Here is a 22,027-nt window from a genome sequence, read left to right as displayed (position 1 = left end):
TACTTTTATGTGCTTCTCCAGGATGCCCCAAGTCCATTTTCAATGGAAGCGCCGACCCTATCCCTAGTGCAGTTTGAAGTATCATGGCTGGGGGTTCTCCAAGTAAGCCAGGTTTCTACAAAAGAAAAAACGTAAGATTTTTGCCCATGGAAGTTAAGATGTAACCTAAAAGGGGCTACATATGTGAAAATTCATAAATAATATGATCAACAGCCTAATTCTAGAAAAAAACTGATTTCACAAGAAAAATATAATACTATACTTACATTATTAGTATGAATGTTCTCAAACTTCATTAACTGTTGCTGTGCCAGCGGTACATGAGAAAGATTCTGAAGGAATAAATCAGAAGTATTATCCATAAATGACCTCTGTGAAAATGATAAAACATTAAGTTAGCCTAATTTTGAAAAGCTACTTCTTATGTAACCCAATTCATTTTAAAGTTCAGTTCTCCAGTTGATCTGAGTAAAAGCAACAGCTTCTTAATATAATATTCTACTTTCCAACTTCAGGAAATGCTAATTAATTCCTTTAATAATATACAAGAGGTGACCATTTGGTCATGAGACTAATTCCACATCCTTTCCTTCTTTGATCCTTCCTCCCCTCCCCTCAGCCCTTTCTGGTTTTAGTGACAGTGACATTATATTCATTCACTTATTTATTCACTTAATCATCCAATGAAGATTTATTGAGCACTTTCTGTGTGTCAGGCACTGTGCTACATAGTAAGAAATACAACAGTATGATCTGCCCTCATGGATCTTATGGGCCCCCCAGGAAGGGAGACATTATTTAATTACAAAAACATACGTACATATATAATTACAAATGGTAATTATATGAAGGAAAAATACAAGGAGCTATGACAACAAATAATGGGGGGATTCAATTTAGAATGGAACATTCAAGGAGGTTTCCATGAGGAACTAACTCTTGTGCTGAGATCTGAACGCTATGGAGAAGTAATTAGGTGAAGTCTGGGGGAATTAGGTCATGTTGGGATGTGGGATTTTCCAGGCAGAAGGGACAGCAAGAGCAAAGACCTAAGGAGGAGAGAACAGGGTCCCTGAAGACCAAAAGCAGGCCACTGTAGCAGGACAGGGATGCACAATGAGCATAAGAGGCAGGAAGGGCCAGCTTAAAATCAAAAGTAAGCATCTTGGTCTTTCTCCTAAAACAAAGGGAATATTATCAATACTCTGGACTCCCACTTTCATCATTCCTTACACATTATTTTAATTGTTTAATGTTTGCTTTCCCTACTGGCTGAAATTCTGTAACAACAGAGACTATGAATGTTTTGTTCGATACTGTAGCCTCAATAATTAGCACAATGTATATAGTACATACATGTCAGATTCTCAATAAAATATGCTGAGTAAATAAATGAATAAAGACTCTAAAATGTACCAACTCCTTTGTTAAATTCTAAGGATGAAAAATAAACGGCAGGCATTTCCCTTAAAAAGCTGGGTTTAGAACCAGACATTCATTCATTCAACCTACATTAAACATCTATTATATATTAGGTTTGATTTGTAATTAGGATTCCATATTCTTAAACAGTACCTGAAATTAATAAGTAATGTTTATCTCCAATATCATGGATATTTACATATACAAAGAAATATTTAATATATTTAACTGAAAAAGGTAAGAAAAATATTCTTTCATAAATATGAATTAATTTTTAACATTGATTAAATTTTAAGAATTAAGTTATTGTTCATTTATTTTTCTCTCTATAAATACTTTTTTGAGTTAAAACCACATAAAAAGCTTTTTAAAAAACTACCAATTTACTATCTAGAGAAAACATATCACAAAATATCCCTTTCCTTCTTAATGCCCAATAAATAGGAATAAATAAATATATATAACTATCCTGCTTTGATTAGCTTAATTGGATCTGATACACACATTAAGTTATGATTTTATGTAGCTATACTTATTATTAAGAATTTTCTTTAAAAGCAAAATAATTGAATTCTTGAGAACTTTAAGAGTTAAAAACAAACAAAATAGGTACCCCAAATATTTGATGCTTCAGTACTCAATTCTATTTATGTACCTGATGTGCTTTATTCAACTGTAAAAATGCAGGGGAAATGGATGGATTCATCAGATGTGGCAAGCTGTGAGGGGTTCCAAGAACTGCTTTGAAAAAATAAAAGCAAAAATTTAACTGTATGATATATATGAAATTAAAAATTAAAAAAACAAGCTCCAAAAAAGGTAAATGAATATTTCTTTAAATTTTTAACAAATTCATTGGAAGTTCAATGATATACTAACCTCACTGGTGAAAAGTGGCAGGCTCCTTTATTTCGACCCTGGAATTTGTTTTAAAATTCTAACACTGTCTACCATTGTAAAGCACCAAGCCTAAGCTTACTTTTCTCTACTGCTTAGTGCAACAAAACTAATTCCATCTTTTAATAAAGTCTAATAATAATTGAACACATGTTATTTCCTCAGTGTTTTTTTAGGTATGTGATCGATTTTGGTAGAGGGTGAGACTAGGGGACAAAACACAATCCTTGTCCTTGTAAAGTTTATGTAAAATCCAATTGAGAAGATAATACGAGTATATGTACACAAAAATACTTACATAATAATGACAAAAGTCATTATTAATAAAATACATAATAAAACAACAAAACTGTACACAGAGATAAAAGGAATAAATGGAAACCATATTCTTAATCAAGTCCAAGAGTCCAAATACCAGAGTATATTTCAGAAGAGATGTTTTCAGAATAGATAATACAGAGACAAAAAGAACCATAAGATAGAAAATATATACAAAAACTTCATCTAATTATTTATAAAGTAGATGGGAATAGTCATAATATACAAATTATATATATATGTTTGTATATATGTTATATATAATATATATTTATTATATTATATATATTATTATTATGTTATATATATTTTTGTTATATAAATATATATTATATATGTTATTTATATATAATACACAAAATATTTAGTATCCAGAAAAGGTCCTGGTAATATCTGTTTGTGATACAGATGCAGGAAAATAAAAAACACTGAACTAGTGAAATAAATCCTTGTTACATTCAAATTTTTTTACTATCTAAGTATATACACTGGGACCACCTCAGAGGGTAGAATGATACAACATCTTGGTTTCAGGTATAGAATTTTCTCAGTTAACCCACAGGGTTATATAATTCAGTAGTTTTCAATATTCTCTCTAGCAAAGGAAGAAGCACCCAGAGTTTGTGGGAATGGAGGGGACGTCTAATTATAGCATAAATTTAGGAGAGTTATGATAATGTGAGGAAATATGGAAGAGGATCCGTTTAGAATGCTATTACCTAGGTCAATATGGGAGGAAAAGGCATTTCTAGGAGGAAAATTGGTACTGTACACTCAAAGAACTCCCTTGCAAGCAATATGTTAGGGAATTAAGTGTAGAAGAATTAGAGAAAATGTTACTAGACTAACAAAAATAACTTAAGTGAAAGAGTTAATTTGTTTTTTATTTCTGCAGTTGAAGCCCCCAGAATGGGGTTTTTAAAAAGACACATCCCCTCCAAATTAAGTTAATAACCCATTGGGGCAAAATATCTAAATTACAAAATCCTAAATGTATCATCTATGAAAGATAAATAAAAATCTCCCTCCTCAAAAAATTATGATGGGAACCACAAATAACAAATGCCAAAACATTTTAAAAGCTACATTGCATTAAAGTCATAGATTATTGATGGAGCAGACAGTAGTAATACTGCAAATATGAGAAAAGGATTGACAAAGATAAACTAAGATACAAACCCACTTGGCAACTTAAGAGATATTTTATTAAAAATACATAGAGACAAATAGATAGATATGTTAATATTAATTTTTAAAACCTGGTAGTTATATTTAATATCAAAAAACTTCCTGAGCAAAGAATATTGCCAGGGATAAAGATGTTCCTTTCATAATGATAAAGGGGTCAATTCATTAAGGGTATACAACAATCTTAAATGTTTGTGCACCAAATAAAAAAACTTCAAAACATATAAAGCAAAAATGTACAGAACTGAAAGGAAAAGTAACAAATCCACAATTATGGTTACAGATTCCAATACCCCCTTCTCTTTTTCAGATAGTCACTGTATTTTGTTGTAAAATACTGAAAACACGTTTTTCTTCATAGCTTTTACTGAACACAGTAGCTACCAGTTTGTAGCTATAATAAAACAACAAAAGGAATAAAAACAATCTGAAAATAACCACAGCTTCACATCTACCTGCCCTTGCTTAGCTCTTGGCGAAGAGTCTCACTGTGCCCCATCCTTCCCGTCAGTAATTGATAGAATAAGTTGACAGAAAATCAGTACGAATACAGAAGACTTAAACAACACTATCAACTACCTTAATCTAATTGATATTTATAAAACACTCCACCCAACAACAGTAAAGTGCACATTCTGCTCAAGTGCACATGGAATATTTACTAATACTCTGGGCCATGAAACAAGTTTAAATACAAATTTATAAATTTAAATCATACAAAGTATGTTTTCTGACTACAAGTGAATTAAACTAGGCATCAATAACTGATATAAATTTAATGTATCCCCCAAATTTCATGTATTAGAAAGTTAGTCCCCACTGTGACAGTGCTAAGAGGGTGGGAAGTCCTATTATGATAAGTGAAAGGTAGGGCCTTTAAGAAGTGATTAGATTGTGAGGACTGTACCCTTGTGAATGGATTGGGAGTGGTTCTGATGGCTTTATAAGGAGAAAGCATGAGAAGCTTAGCCCTGCTCTCTTGCTCAAGCCATTCACCACATGACACCCTGTGTTGCTGTGAAGAGCCACAACCCACAAACAAGGCCCTCACCAGATGTGTTCCCTGGACTTTGGACTTCCCAGCCCCTGAAACTGTAAGAAATAAATTCTATTTCCTTATCAATTACCCAGTCTCAGGTATTCTGTTATAAGTAACAGAAGTAGACTAATGCAATAACAACAACAACAACAAAAATCTGAAAAATCCCGAACTTTTGAAACCTAAATAACAACTTACAAATAACCCATGGATCAAAGAAGTCAAAATAGAAACAAGAAAGTATTCTGAAATGAATAAAAATGAAAATATATCACAATTTATGAGGGAAATGTGTAGTATTAAACACTTATATAAAAAGAAGAAAGGTCTCAAGTGAATAATCTAGTTTTACTCTAAGAAATCAGAGAAAGCAGAACAAACTATGCCCAAAGAGAAGAAAACATAATAAAAATAAAAGTGAAAATCAATGAAACAGAAAACAGAAAATAGAGAAAGTCAATGAAACCAAAAGCTGGTTCTTTGAAAAAATCAATAATACTGATAAACTTCTAGCCAAACTGATCAGGAAAAAATAGACACAAATTACCAATAGCAGGAATGTGAGAGAGGATATCACCACAAATGCTGCAGACATTAAAGAATAAGGGAATAGTATGAACAATGTTATGCTAATAAGCTTGATAACTTACACAAAATAGGCAGTTTCCTTGAAAGAAACAAACTGTCAAAGCCCACTCAAGAAGAAAGATATCCTGAATTAGCTCTTTAAAAGCTCTTAAAGAAATTGAATCTATAATTAGAAATCTTCCCACAAAGAAAATTCAACAGAGATGACTTCACTAGTGAATTCTACTAAACATGTCAGAAAGAAGTAATAGCACTGAACACAAACTCTCCTGACAACTGAAGAGAGGAAATATTGCCTAAATCATTCTATGAGGCCAGCATTATCCTTATAATAAAGTCAAAAAATATGTTACAAAGAAAGAAAACTATACCCCAATATGCCTCATGAACACAGATGCAAAAATTCTAAACTAAACGTTATCAAATCAAATCTAATAATATGTAAAAAGGATTATAAAACATCATGACTATGAGGTGTACCCTAGGAATGAAAGGATGATATAACACTCAAAAGTCAATCAATATAATACATCATGTTAACAGACAAACAAGAAAAACATATGATCATCTCAATAGAGAAGAGCATTTGACAAATTACAGCAATGATCATGATAAAACTTCTCAGCAATGTAGGAATAGGAGGTAAATTCCCAGCTTGATAAAGGAAATCTGTAAAGAAAGTATATCTAAGATAATACTTATAATAAAAGAATGAATGTTTTTTTCCATAAGATCAGAAGCAAGGCAAGGATTTCTGCTCTCATCAGTTCTATGCACAATTATACAGGGGTGCTTCAAAAAGTTCATGAAAAGATTCACATTATCTTTAATTCTGTTTTTCCACAAACATTTACCTAAATGTAAGAGATAAAATTATAAAACTTCTCAAAGAAATGAAAAAATCTTCATGACCTTGAGTTTGGCAAAGATTTCTTATTTACTTTTTGTGTTTTTGTTTTATCATTACACAATGTAAACATTTTTGTGGCCCTTTACACCATTTTCTTCCTAACCCCCAGATTTCTTAAATATGACATAAGAAGTACAAATTACAAAAGAAAATAATAATAAATTGGACTTTGTCAAAATAAAAAGTTTTGCTCTTCAAAAGACACTATTAAAAAAATAAAAGGAAAACCTACAAACTGGGAGAAAATATTTGCAAGCCATATATCCAACAGAGTACTTGGATCTAGAATAAAGAAAGATATAAATGGCTAGAAGAGAGGAGATCAAATGTTCTTATCACAGAGAAGTTATTAAGTTTTGCAATAATGAATATGCTAACTACCCTGATTTGAACATCACAATCGTATACATGGATTGAAATATAATTCTGTATCTTATACATATACAATCAATATATTTCATTTAAAAAATTTAAAAATTTTTATAAAAGAATTCTTACAACTTAATAAGACAAACAGCTCAATTTTAAAATGTGCATAATATTTGAAAAAACATCACCAAAGAGGATATAAAGATGGCAACTTATCACATTAAAAGATCCTCAAAATCATTAATCAAAAGTGATATTCAGGGCTGAGCCCGTGGCGCACTCGGGAGAGTTCGGCACTGGGAGCGTGGCGATGCTCCCGCCGCGGGTTCGGATCCTATATAGGAATGGCTGGTGCACTCACTGGCTGAGTACCGGTCACGAAAAAGACAAAAAAAAAAAAAAAAAAAAAGTGATATTCAAATTAAAACCACAATAAGATAGCACTATACACCAAATAGAAATGCTAAAATTAAAAAGACCAACATACCAAGCATTGGAGGAGATACTGAGCAAACTGGAGCCCTAGACACTGACCGTCTATTTTATCCAAGAGAAATAAAAGCATAAGTCTGCATAAAGCAAATTATGGAATGGAATACTACTCAGTAATAGAAAGGAAAAAACTATTAATACATGCAACAACATAGATAGATCTCAAAATAGTAAGCTGAGTGAAAGAAGCCAAACAGTACATACACTGTGATTCCTTTTATACAAATTTCTAGAAAATACAAACTATAGTAAAAGAAAGCAGATCAGTGACTTTCTGGGGATAGAGTAGGGGATGGATTATAAAGGGGCAAAAGGAAACAGCTGGGGATAAGGCATATATATGTTCATTATTTGATTGTGGTAATGATTTCGTGGATATATATGCACATCAAAACACATCACTTTGTACACTTCAAATATGTGCAGTTTAATGTGCATCAATTAAAACTCAATAAAGTTGTTTAAAAATAGTTTAGACTATATGATTGCATAATAGTTAAATTTGCAACACACATATACAGAAAGAAATCTAGAATATTTACATCATATTGTATTTTTGAAGGTAGTTAAAAGGTGGGGATTGAAAAGAAAAGATCAGTTTGGTGAGAGTAATAATCAAATCGGATTCAGGAAGGAAATCAATCTGAGGCAGCGTACAGAATAGACAGAAAATTAGGTAGAAAAGAAAGTAGTTGGGAATGTATACACTAGACCATATGTGAGCAACGAGTTATGTATAATTTATAGGACAGAGATGTAAAGGAAAGGGTTTAATCAGTAAACAAATATTTGAATGCACTTAACTATAAATAGCAGTCCTATTCTAGGTGCTTGTGATGAACAAGAGAGAAATCCCTGCCTAATTGGAGCTTCCATTTGAGTGGGAGAAACAGACAATAAACAAGTAAATGTGTACTTTATTATGTTAGTTATTTGAAAAATGATACCATGAGAAATAAACAGAGTAAGGGTATAAAGAATCACAATTCTTTAGAATTATTTTAGTTTGCTCAGACAAGGCCTCTGTGAGTTCAGGACATAGTAAGGGATATAAGGGAAGATACAGCAAAGGAAAAACAACACTTTGTCTATCTTCAACATCCAGAAACTTCCCACACATTCTCTAGCTTTGCATGTGCTCAAGTGAAGCAGGGATTCCCTTGGTTCCCCACACAATGAAAAAGCCCTGCTTGGTGAAATAATTTCTCCATCAGTGTAATATTGAAACATCTTAACTTAAAATTGAGAAAGCACTAAAACATAAAGAAATTTGCTCCCATATGGCCATACGCCAATCTGAGTAGAAAAGCAGAGTGAAGAATATTTAGTCTTAGATGAAATGAAGAGACAAAAATAATACTGGGGAGGAATTATTAAAGACAGCCCAGAGTTCAAGGTGTGGACAATACTTTCTAAAGACCCAAAAGTGTGGTACACCTCTTTAAACACTAATACAATCTTGGACTGCATTCACCAAAATATATGATAATAGGATTTCCCACTGCATTCTGCACTGATCAGAACCAATCTACAGGATATGTTCATGTCTGTGTACACCAAGTTTTAGGACACCCCAGAAAACCTAGACTATATCCATAAGAGAACAACTTGTGGGGAATTTAGAGGCCTATCATATCAAATGACACACTATAAAAAGTCAAATATAGAACTGCAGTTGCCAAAGAGTTATAAGAGATATACAAGGAGAGTTATAAAAAGAAAATACAACTCTATCTATGTTTACTTTCATCTTTAAAAAGGAAAATACTGGATTCCCTACCAACAAGCAACCAAAAAAATTTAATTTAATTTAATTTTTTAAAAAAAGGAGAACAAATATTTTGGGGGAAAAAAGGCGAAGAAAATAAAAAAGAAAAGAAAAAAGAAAAAACAACGAAAATATTAAGGTTGACCATTTCTTAATATATGGATTGACAATGGTGTGTGTATATAATTGACATAGAATTGATATATATACTGTATATATTTGGGCTGTACTCAAAATTTATTTTACTGATAGGGATGCATAGTGCAAAAAAAAAAGGAGAACATCGAAGTCAGGAATAGAAGGACAGAGAACATCCAAAATGACTGAGGTTTCATGGTAGCTGTCCTCAAATATTAAAAGGCTTTTCTAATGCAAGGAATAGATTTATTCTAGATTTCTTCATGAACAGAACAAGATTAAGTAGCTAAAAATCACAGGAATTGCCACCTAATATAAGAACTCTTCAGTAATTGAAACTGTCAAATAAGGGAATAGGTTGCCTTGGGAAATAAGGAGCTTCTTATCGTTCATGTGGTCAAGACAAAAAAAGATATCTCCATACAATTAAAATCGGAGAAAGGGAGGCGGGAGCTCTGCAGGGACCACACTGCTGCCGTGCGATCCAGCAGCCCGGCCCAGTGCACACGGAGCGGGGAAACGTCCAGCGGGGGAGGCAGAAGCTCCGCAGAGACCACATCGCCACCTCATGATTGAGCAGCCCAGCTCAGTGCGTTCGGAGCAGAGAGACGTCCAGCAGGGCAGGCGGAAGCTCTGTAGAGACCACACACTCTGTGGGGAGGGGGGGGCGCCGCTGTACAATCCAGCCGCAGGTAGGCTTCACCACCACCACCCAGCTCCATCTCAAGCCCGGCCCAGCGTGCACAGAGCAGGGAGACGTCCAGCAGGGGAAGGGAAGCTACGCAGAGAACAAACACTCTGCAGTGCCTTCGCGCATCCCAGCAGCCCGGCCCAGTGCACGTGGAACAGTGAGACATGCAGCAGGGGAGGTCGAAGCTTGGCAGAGACCACACACCCTGTGGTAACACCCTGTGACCCAGCAGCCCGGCCGAGCCCAAGCTGACCAGAGAGGTGGCTCCCCGGAGAGCCCCAAGACCTGAAGCAACCACACACGCAAGGCACTAGTGGCCAACTGAGCAGTCACTGAGGTAGCCATACCAAATTGGCAACCCCAGCAACATCATAGTCAGACAATAGTGTCAAACCCGTGGACTCCGAAACCCCCTGCCACAATGAATAAACATCAAAGAAAAGATACCAGAAATATGAAAAATTAAGAAAGTACACCACCAAAGGGTAATAACTCTCAGGCTCTAGATCCTATAGAACAAGAAGCCCTTGAAATATCTGACAAGGAATTTCAAGTGTAATTCTAAGGAAACTGAATGAGATACAAGAAAACTTAGCTAGACAACATGATGAAACGAGGAAAAGTATACAGGACCTGAAAGAAGAAATGTACAAGGAAATCAATGCCCTGAAAAAAATGTAGCAGAGCTTGCTGAACTAAAGAATTTATTCAGTGAAATAAAAAACACAACAGATAGTTTAACCAGCAGGCTTGCAGAGGTGGAAGAGAGAACCTCTGAACGTGAAGATGGGCTGTTTGAAATAACACAGGCAAAGAAAAAAAAAGAAAAAGAATCAAAGGCATTGAAGAAAATCTGAGAGAGAATCAGACAACCTTAAGCGCTCAAATATCTGAGTCATGGGTATTCCAGAAGAGGAGGAAAAAGGAGATTGCATTGAAAACATATTCAACAAAATAGTGGCAGAAAACTTCCCAGGTATAGGAAAAATCTCATATCTTCAGATCCAGGAAGCTCAAAGATCCCCAAACGTATTCAACCCAAAAAGGTCTTCTCCAAGACACGTTATAGTCAAATTGGCAAAACTCAGAGACAAAGAGAGAATCTTAAAAGCTGCAAGAGAGAAGCGTCAAATCACCTATAAGGGAGCCCCAATCAGGCTAACATCAGACTTTTCATCACAAACCCTAAAAGCCAGAAAGGAATGGGATGATATATTCAAAATACTAAAAGACAGAGATTGCCAGCCAAGAATACTCTACCTGGCAAGGCTATCCTTCCGAAACGAAGGGCAAATAGTATACATCGCAGACAAACAAAAACTGCTGGAGTTCACCACCACATGACCACCCTTACAAGAAATTCTCAAGGGAGTACTGGTTTGGTTCCTGAAAAATAACTACCACTACCATAAAAACCCAAGAAAAATCAAAATCCACTAGTATAATAAAAATGGCATTCACAAAGAGAAAACAAACAAAAAGGCTATCTACAACCCAAGGAACCAACAAACACAGAAAACAAACAGTAAATCAGAAAGCAAGGAACAAAAGACACCTAAGACAACCAAACAACCAATAAAATGCTAGGAATAAATCAACACCTTTCAATAACAACTCTTAATGTAAAAGGCTTAAATTCCCCAATCAAAAGACACAGACTGGCTGACTGGATTAAAAAGGAGGACCCAACTATATGCTGCCTTCAAAAGACCCACCTCACCCATAAAGACTCACATAGACTAAGAGTGAAAGGATGAAAGAAGATTTACCATGCAAACAGAAAAAAAAAGCAAGGTGGAGTAGCTATTCTTATATCTGACAAAATAGACTTTAAACTAAAAACCATAAAAAGAGACAATGAGGGACACTACGTAATGATAAAAGGATTGATCCATCAAGAAGACATAACAATCATAAATATGTACGCACCCAATGTTGGAGCAGCCAGATTTATAAAACAAACTCTATTAGACCTAAAGAAGGAAATAGACACTAATAACATAATAGCAGGGGACCTGAACACCCCATTGTCAATATTGGACAGATCATCCAGGCAAAGAATCAGTAGAGAAACACAAGATCTAAACAATACTCTAGACCAATTGGAATTGGCAGATATCTACAGAACGTTCCATCCAACAACCTCAGAATATTCATTCTTCTCATCAGCACATGGATCTTTCTCCAGGATAGATCACATATTAGCTCACAAATCAAGTCTCAACAAACTAAAAAAAAATTGGAATTATCCCATGTATTTTCTCAGACCACAATGGAATAAAATTAGAAATCAATAACAAACAAAATTCTGGAAACTATACAAACACATGGAAATTAAACAGCATTCTATTAAATGACATATGGGTCCAAAAAGAAATCAAGTAGGAAATCAAAAAATTTATTGAAACTAATGAAAATAATGATACATCATACCAAAACCTGTGGGATACGGCCAAGCAGTACTAAGGGGGAAATTTATTGCATTAAATGCTCACTTCAGAAGAACAGAAAGATGGCAAGTGAACAACCTAATACTTCACCTTAAAGAACTAGAAAAACAAGAACAATCCTAACCTAAAATTAGCAGACAGAAAGAAATCATTAAGATCAGAGCAGAACTTAATGAAATTGAAACACAAAAAACAATACAAAAGATGAATCAAAAAATTGGTTTTTTGAAAAGATAAATAAAATTGACAAACCATTACCATGGTAACAATAAAGAGAGGAGAGACAATTCAAATAACAAAAATTAGAAATGAAAAGGGTGATATTACAACTGATTCATCTGAAATACAAGGAATCATTCAAGACTTTTAGAAACAACTATACACCAACAAATTTGAAAATCTGGAAGAAATGGATAAATTTCTGGACACACACAAGCTCCCAAAACTGAGCCATTCAGACATAGAAAATTTGAACAGACCAATAACAATAAAGGATATTGAAACTGTTTTCAGAAGGCTCCCAACAAAGAAAAGCTCTGGACCAGATGGATTCACAGCAGAATTTTACCAAATATTCAAATAAAAATTGACACCGATTCTTTACAATGTATTCCAAAAGATTGAAACAGATGCAAATCTCCCAAACTCATTCTATGAAGCAAACTTCATCCTGATGCCAAAACCAGGTAAAGATACAACCAAAAAAGAAAACTACAGGCCGATATCCTTGATGAATATAGATGCAAAAATCATCACTAAAATACTAGCAAACAGAATACAGCAACACATACGTAAAATTATTCACCACGATCAAGTGGGATTCATCCCAGGGATGCAAGGTTGGTTCAACATACACAAATCAATAAATGTGATACACCATATTAATAAAATCAAACACAAGGACCATATGGTCATCTCTACAGATGCTGAAAAAGCATTTGATAAAGTTCAACATTCATTCAAGACAAAGACCCCTCTATAAGTTAGGTATAGATGGAAAGTATCTCAACGTAATTAAAGCCATATATGATAAACCCACGGCCAATATCATCCTGAATAGGGAAAAGCTCAAAGGTTTTCCTTTAAGAACAGGAACTAGACAAGGATGCCCACTCTCACCACTCCTATTCAACATAGTGTTGGGGCCGACCCCGTGGCTCACTCAGGAGAGTGCGGCGCTGGGAGCACAGCAGCGCTTCCGCCGCGGGTTCGGATCCTATATAGGGATGACTGGTTTGCTCACTGGCTGAGCATGGTCACAAAAAAAAAAAAAAAGAACAACATAGTGTTGGAAGTACTAGCCAGAGCAATCAGAGAAGAGAAGGAAATAAAGGGCATCCAGATTGGAAAAGATGAAGTCTAACTGTCCCTGCTTGCAGATGACATGATCCTATATATCAAACAGCCTAAAGCCTCTACAAAAAAACTCTTGGAGGTGATAAATGATTTCAGTACAGTAGCAGGATACAAAATCAACACACAAAAATCAGTAGCATTTCTATTCTCCAATAGTGAACATGCAGAAAGAGAAATCAAGAAAGCCTGCCCATTTACAATAGCCACCAAAAAAATAAAATACTAAGGAATTGAGTTAATCAAGGATGTGGAAAATCTCTATAATGAGAACTACAAGCCACTGCTGAGAGAAAATAGAGAGGATACAAGAAGATGGAAAGATATCCCATGCTCTTGGATTGGAAGAACCAACATAGTGAAAATGTCCATACTACCCAAAGTGATATACAAATTCAATGCAATCCCCATCAAAATTCCAAAGACATTTTTCTCAGAAATGGAAAGAACTATCCAGATATTTATATGGAATAACAAAAGACCATGCATAGCCAAAGCAACGCTGAGCAAAAAAAATAAAGTTGGAGGCATAACACTACCTGACTTTAAAATATACTACAAAGCTATAATAACCAAAACAGTATGGTACTGGCATAAAAACAGACACACAGATCAATGGAATAGAATAGAGAATCCAGAAATCAACCCACACACCTACAAGCCACCTGATCTTTGACAAAGGCAACAAGCCTATACACTGGGGAAGAGACTGCCTCTTCAGCAAATGGTGCTGGGAGAACTGGATATCAATATGCAGGAGAACGAAACTAGACCCATACCTTTCACCATACACTAAAGTCAACTCAAAACGGATTAAAGAATTAAATATACACCCTGAAACAATAAACCTTCTTAAAGAAAACATAGGAGAAACACTTCAGGAAGTAGGACTAGACACAGACTTCATGAATATGACCCCAAAAGCACAGGCAACCAAAGGAAAAATAAACAAATGGGATTATATCAAACTAAAAAGCTTCTGCACAGCAAAAGAAACAATTAACAGAGTTAAAAGACAACCAACAGAGTGACAGAAAATATTTCCAAAATATACATCTGACAAAGGATTAATATCCAGAATATATAAGGAACAACTTTACAAGAAAAAAACAAGCAACCCAATTAAAAAATGGGCAAAAGAGCTAAACAGGCATTTCTCTAAGGAAGACATACAAATGGCCTACAGACATATGAAAAAATGCTCAACATCACTCAGCATCTGGGAAATGCAAATCAAAACCACACTGAGATACCATCTAACCCCAGTTAGGATGGCTTAAATCCAAAAGACTCTGAATGATAAATGCTGGCGAGGTTACGGAGGAAAAGGAACTCTCATACATTGTTGGTGGGACTTTAAAATGGTACAGCCTCTATGAAAATGGTATGGAGGTTCCTCAAACAATTGCAGATAGATCTACCATATGACCCAGCTATCCCACTGCTGGGAATATACCCAGAGGAATGGAAATCATCAAGTCGAAGGTATACCTGTTCCTCAATGTTCATCGCAGCACTCTTTACAATAGCCAAGAGTTGGAACCAGCCCTAATGTCCATCATCGGATGAGTGGATACGGAAAATGTGGTATATCTACACAATGGAATACTACTCAGGTATAAAAAAGAATGAAATACTGCCATTTGCAACAACATAGATGGACCTAGAGAGAATTATATTAAGTGAAATAAGTCAGGCACAGGAAGAGAAATATCACATTTTCTCACTTATTGGTGGGAGCTAAAAATAAATAAGTAAATTCACACACACACACACAGACACAAAACCGGGGCGGGGGGGGGGAAGAAGACATAACAATTGCAATTCCTTGAAGTTGATACGACAAGCATACAGAAAGGACAATGTTGGGAGGGACAGGGGAGAGGGAGGAGGGAGGGAGGTTTCAGTAATGGGCCACAATAATCAGCCACATTGTATATCGACAAAATAAAAATAAAATAATAAAATACAATAAAATAAAATTTTCTGTTAAAAAAAAAAAAAAGTGTAGAAGAGATTGCATAAAGTGCCAAGCAAGAAAAGCTCTATAGCTGTTTCTTACATACTAATAATTGATGATTTTATGAAGTATTTAATATAAATATCATTGTATAATAAAGAATTTGACTGGCCCTGGTTCATAGAAGGAAGATTCTAAATCCTTGAAATTTCGTGAATTATAGGAGTGTCTTTGTTATGCTAATGAGGCAACTCAAGGTGGGCCCATAGATACCTTCAGGATGGGGGCTGGCCATGCCAAAAGACCAACCACATGATCAGAGGGTTGAGGTTTTGCACCATGTGTTATCAGCCCATCCTCCCAACCTCCAGGGAGTGGAAGGAGACTGGAGATTGAGTTCAATCATGGGGCCAATCAGTCATGCCTACATTATGAAACCCCAGACACTGAAGCACAGACACTGAAGCACAGTAGAGATTCCTGGTTGGTAAACACACTGGTGTGCTAGAAGGGTGACGAGGCCTGATGTGATGGGGAGAAGGCACAGAAGCTCTGCATTCGGGACACTCCCAGACTTGGCCCTAGGTGTGTCTTCAATCATTGGCTGTTCCTGAGTTATATCCTTTATGATAAAACTGTAATCATAAACATGGTGCTTTCCTAGGTTCTATGAGTCATTCTAGTGAATTACTGAACCTGTGGGGGTCATGTGAACTCCCAAATTTGTAGCCATTTGGTCAGAAGTGCAAGTGGCCTAGGGACTCCCCTGAACTTCCATCTGGAGTCTAAAGAAGAAGGAGTCATTGAGGACTGAGTCCATAACTCCTGGGATCCATGTTAACCACAGGTAATTAGTGCTAGAAGTGAACTGCAGTACAGGAGCTGGTGTTAGACCAGTTGGGATTAAAACAGAATAAATTTATGTAATAAATTTATTCTAAACATACTTACTCTAAACTTTGAATACAGACACTTATTCTCTTATAATGCTACAATAGGCATTTTGCATATGTAAAGTTGCACATTTCAGAAAGTAAGCTCTTATTGGAGAAAGAATACTAAATAGGTAGATATTTCATATATATTAATACTATAAAGATTTGCATAATTAAAAAATAATTTTTCTGTCATTTGCTACAAAATGAAGCAATTTTATAACAAAAAAGGGAAGAACAAAGAGGAAACAGACCTTTAGCACCTTTCAACAAAATATTTCTGCTAAAAATATTAGATAGGAAAGTGTCATATCCTTTTTTGATACAGGCTACAACTGTGTAATGTGGTAATTATTACCTGATCTATAAATTCATGTCAACTAAGAGCTAAACAGAAGGTTTAACATTTATTAATAGTAAAAAAAAAAAAAGAAAGAAAACACATAAGCAGGTTATACCTATCAAAAATAGTCAAAATACATTATCACCTCAGATTATTGAATAAAATTCATTAACAGGTCCTGGAAATATTGAATATTTTAAAACTAATTTCAATGTGCTTCTTTACATTTCACATATAAGGCAGTACAATTAACTTCATGCCGATGTTCTATATTTAATCAGTATGCACGGTGCTTACCTGGTTTAACAGCTCGCCCACATAGCTGGGGTTGTAGAAGAACTTGTAACATGGCAGGATTGTTTAAACTTTTCATAATTTGTATTGGATTTGGCTCTGGAAGTAAGCCCTTTTGATTACTGTGCATCTTCAATGAATACAGAAATAAGAAACATTAGAACAAGCATAAGAAAAAAAGACGTAATAATAAAGGCCTTCTTCCAGAAATTCTTCTCATTCATCTGATAGGATCTATTTTATGATAAACACAATTTGATTTGTATTATATATTTGTTATATACTTTCTACCACAGTTCTCAGTTAAAACACGTGTTCTACAATACATACAGGATGAAGTCCTCATAGAATATCTCAGTTAAATACCAATCAGTATTTGACAATTTAGTATGATAAATCTCTTCATAAAATACAAATAGAAAGATGACAAGGAAATCTGAATTTATTAACAGAGAGATAACTTGTTGACACAATATGAATACTTTGATACTATAAAATAGCCTTATTATAATGTCCATCTAAAGTTTAATAATGTGGGTTGCCTTACAAATCAAAATTTTCTTATAAGAAAAGTCCTTCTTCCATTAAGTCAACCCTCTAATATGAGAATAAGATGAACTAGCTTTACATACATATAATTGGGTAGCTTCTTAAAATTATGAATTGTTTTCAGTTTTAAAAACCAGCCTGACAGATGAAGATATTAATATAACGATGTAAAAGGAAAACTATAAACTTCTAGCCATTAGAAAATGGAGAACTGTCATGTACAACTGGATACCTCTTCCAACCCCTCTACCGGTGAAAATGAGAGGGAGAAGATGATGGATCCAGAAACTGATATTAAACCTGTGAGAATCCCCTGGAGGGAGAAATGGAAGGTGTGAAGGTAAATATCAGCAGGGAGGATGTTTACACGGGTCCACATAGAAGATAATTCGGGGAAAAGGCTTTTGAGTTGTGTAACTACATTGCTTCCCCCGCATACCTTCAGGGGAGCATGGCTTTCCTGGATGGCACAGCAAGGTGGGAAAACAGCAGCATCAGCCCAGCAACAGCCACAGAACAGCAGGGTGGCACATAAGCACTGGGACAGTGGGGACCAGATAACAAGAGGTGCAGGCAGAGCAGCTGGGTCACTGAAAATCTCCTTCCCACCTCTCCCACCCTTCTCAGCTTCTCGCTCCCACAAAGAGTTACAACTGAGGAAGGCAGAACCTGGGAACAGGGCTGGGAGTGGAGATGAAGAAAGGCTCTCCAAGGTGCAGGGCTGCCTGGCTAGAGTGGGAAAAGAACTGCGGTCAAGATCATGGTGAAGGAAGAGCTCCTCAGCCCTGAGGTCTCTGCCTGCCTTCCCTAAATTCTAGCTAAGACCAGGCTTTAGCTCTCCCCTGTCCATCCCCTTCCCCCCAACCACTAAACAGTGATATACAAGAAATCTGATACCACCATCCCCCTGGAAAATATGTATTCATAGAAAAAAACCCAAAAAACTAGACATCTGGAAAAAGTAGCCATTAAAAAATAAAGACAACAAACTGAACTACCTATAACAGACAAAAGAGAACTAATGGATAGAAATTAATAAGACTGTTAAATAAACATAATACATATCCTAGAAAAGATAATGAATTTTTATTAGTAACATGAAGCAAGGACAAGCAGTAATAAGAATAACCAATGAGAAATACTAGGTATGGAAAACATAATTGTTGAGAAAAATAAAAGCAGCCCTCACAACGGACTTGGCATTGTGCTAAGCACTTCACACGGATTAAATCACTTAATCCTCAAACACAATTCTATAAGATTGGTATTATTATCAACATTCTATAGATGAGGAAACTGAAAAAATTCATAAAGCATTATTCTTAACCTTTATCCTGAGCTTTAACAGATAGATTAAAAAGAATAGAACATGTGACTAAAAAACAAAACAGTAACCTGAAAGATCAGGTTAAAGAAATGGAAAATGCAAACAAACAAGAAAAAGCAAAGCGATAAAGAGGATAGAGGTAGAAATGTCAACACCTATATAACAGGAGTCCGTGAAGGAGAAAATAAAAAGGAAATCCTTGATGAAATAATGGCCGAGAATTTGCCATTATTAAAGAAAAATTAAAGACCACAGAATAGAGGGGCTCATTGTCCCAAATATGATGCATAAAGAAAAAACACACGTAGTCACATTTTTCAGCATTAGACTTAAGGCCAAAGAAAAACTGCTAATAAAAGATTCCAGTGAAAAAGGACATATTTCCAAAGGAACAAGAAGCAGATTAATATCATCTTCTTTCTCAAAGTATCAACACTAGAGTCAAGAAAACAATGAATATTTTCAAAGTGTTGCAGGAAGAGAACTCTGATTATACATTTTTATATTCAGCTATACTATGATTTAAATATTAGAAAGAAATAAAACCATTCTCAGCTATACAAGTTCTCAAATGTCTTTACCACATGAATATCTTTTTAAAAAATGCCCCAGGAGGAAGTACTCCAGTGAGAAAAGAAATAAAGAGATATAATACAGTAATTTTAATCTTGTATACAAAAGCCAGGACCGTAAAACAACAAAAATACATATTTAAGGCAATCCTAAAGTAAAAATGTATACACCAATACAGTAGTATGTAGGGTGGAAAGAGGATGGCAGTGAGAATGAGTTAAGTGAGAAGACAGAGGTACTGATAAACCTAGGGGTGTTAATAAATTAGGGACAATCACCAGTAGGATGGAGATAGAATATATAATTCTCTAGCCAGAAGAAGAAAATTCTTATCTATACGATAGTAGATGGGAAATGAAAATAAAGGGAAAAAGTATAGTTAAAAGAAAACATGAAATAAGATGGCAAAAAGGATACTAATAGAACAATAATCAATACATATATAAGTGTTCTAAATGCACCAATTAAAGGTAGGGACTCTTGTATTTGATTTTTAAAAATGATAAGACATGTTAGCTACAAGACATACCTAAAACAAAATATATTGAAAGGCTGATAATAAATGGATGGCAAATATAAACTGAAAGAAAGTTGAGGAAGCTGCTCCAAAAAAATAAAAAATTTTTTTTCCAAGGCAAAAAATATATACTGGTAAAATGATCAGTATGATTATAAACAACTGTGTACCTAATAATTAATATATCCTCAAATAAACATCTATATCTATATACATATACATGAAATAACCAAATGACAGAATAAGAAGTAGTAGAAAAATCAACAATTACACATGAAAATTTCTAATACATTCCTCTCAGACACTGATGGATGAAGCAGATTAATACAAGCAAAGACATGGAAGATCTGAATAATAGTTAATAAGCTCAAACTAATATTTATGTATACATACATGTATAGCTTTAACTTTAAAACCTACAAGCATACAGCACATATTGTTTTTGAACATACATGCTGCATTCACAGAAATCAACTACGCACCAAGCCAGAAAAGAAACCACAATATCCCCTCTTCCCTAAATCATTAGAGACTAAATTTTCTAACCATAATACAATAAAATTAGAAATCTATTACAGAACAGCTTTTTAAAAAGTGGTTGTGTATTAGTCTTTCTGTTGCTTATAACAAAATAGCTGAAACTGGGTAATTATAAAGAAACAATATTCATTGCTTACATGTTTTGGATGCTGGGAAGTCCACAGTCCAGGGAACATATCTGGTGAGGTGACTCTACAGCAATGCAGGGTGCTGTAGACTGGATGCCCCCAACTCCAACCTCATTGGAGTTTAAATCCCCGTTGTAACTTTTGAAGGTGGGAAATCTTATTATGGTAATTGAAAGGTGGGGCCTTGAAAAGGTGAGTAGATTGCAGGACCATGCCTAGTGAATGGATTAAAAATGGTGGTCATCCAGCCATCCCACTGTTGGGAATATACCCAGAGGAATGGAAATCATCAAGTCGAAGGTATACCTGTTCCCCAATGTTCATCGCAGCACTCTTTACAATAGCCAAGGGTTGGAACCAGCCCAAATGCCCATCATCAGATGAGTGGATACGGAAAATGTGGTACATCTACACAATGGAATACTACTCAGCTATAAAAACGAATGAAATACTACCATTTGCAACAACATGGATGGACCTTGAGAGAATTATATTAAGTGAAACAAGTCAGGCACAGAAAGAGAAATACCACAAGTTCTCACTTATTGGAGGGAGCTAAAAATTAATATATAAATTCACACACACACATACACACACACACACACAAACCGGGGGGGGGGGGAAGAAGATATAACAACCACAATTACTTGAAATTGATACAACAAGCAAACAGAAAGGACATTGTTGGGGGGGAGGGGGGAGGGAGAAGGGAGGGAGGTTTTGGTGATGGGGAGCAATAATCAGCTACAATGTATATCGACAAAATAAAATTAAAAAAAATAAAAAAATAAAAAAATAAAAATGGTGGTCATGGGCATGGTTTGGAAGACTTTACAAGGAGAACGAATGAGGAGATTAGTCTCCCTGCTCCACCATTTTTGCAATGTGATACCTGCTGTCACTATCGCCACCACCAAGGCCTTCACCAGCTGTGTTCCCTGGACTTTGGACTTCCCAGGCTCAGGAACTACAAGCAATAAATTTTGTTTTCTTTATAAATCACCCAGTTCTGTAGTATTTTGTTATAAGCAACAAAAACGCACTAATACACAGTATGTTATATGGTAAGAATGGCAGAAGACAGAGAAATATACCTTCTCATGCATTCTCCTTTAAAAGCCACCAGAAAAAAAAAAAAAAAAAAAAAAAAAAAAGCCACCAGAACCATTCCTATTCCAAGAATAGGTCAATTCTTTCGCAAGGGTACAGTCCTCACAATCCAATCACCTCTCCAAGGC

General features: G+C 35.2%; 1 protein-coding gene across 1 annotated transcript in view; it reads right to left on the bottom strand.

The window, feature by feature from the left end:
• Positions 1-22,027, bottom strand: part of RAVER2 (ribonucleoprotein, PTB binding 2) — a 139,936-nt gene that overhangs the window by 34,327 nt on the left and 83,582 nt on the right. Inside the window, exons 7-10 of the mRNA XM_063105767.1 lie at positions 17,159-17,285; positions 2,078-2,163; positions 267-332; positions 4-115 (exon numbers count right to left, since the gene is read on the bottom strand). Coding sequence (XP_062961837.1) covers positions 4-115; positions 267-332; positions 2,078-2,163; positions 17,159-17,285 — 391 coding nt within the window. The remainder of the gene's footprint in view (positions 1-3; positions 116-266; positions 333-2,077; positions 2,164-17,158; positions 17,286-22,027) is intronic.

Source organism: Cynocephalus volans, chromosome 8, assembly GCF_027409185.1.
Source record: "Cynocephalus volans isolate mCynVol1 chromosome 8, mCynVol1.pri, whole genome shotgun sequence".
In the NCBI taxonomy this organism is placed as follows: domain Eukaryota; kingdom Metazoa; phylum Chordata; class Mammalia; order Dermoptera; family Cynocephalidae; genus Cynocephalus; species Cynocephalus volans.
Note: the sequence above shows the minus strand (reverse complement) of the source record. Positions and strands in the feature narration are given on the sequence as shown.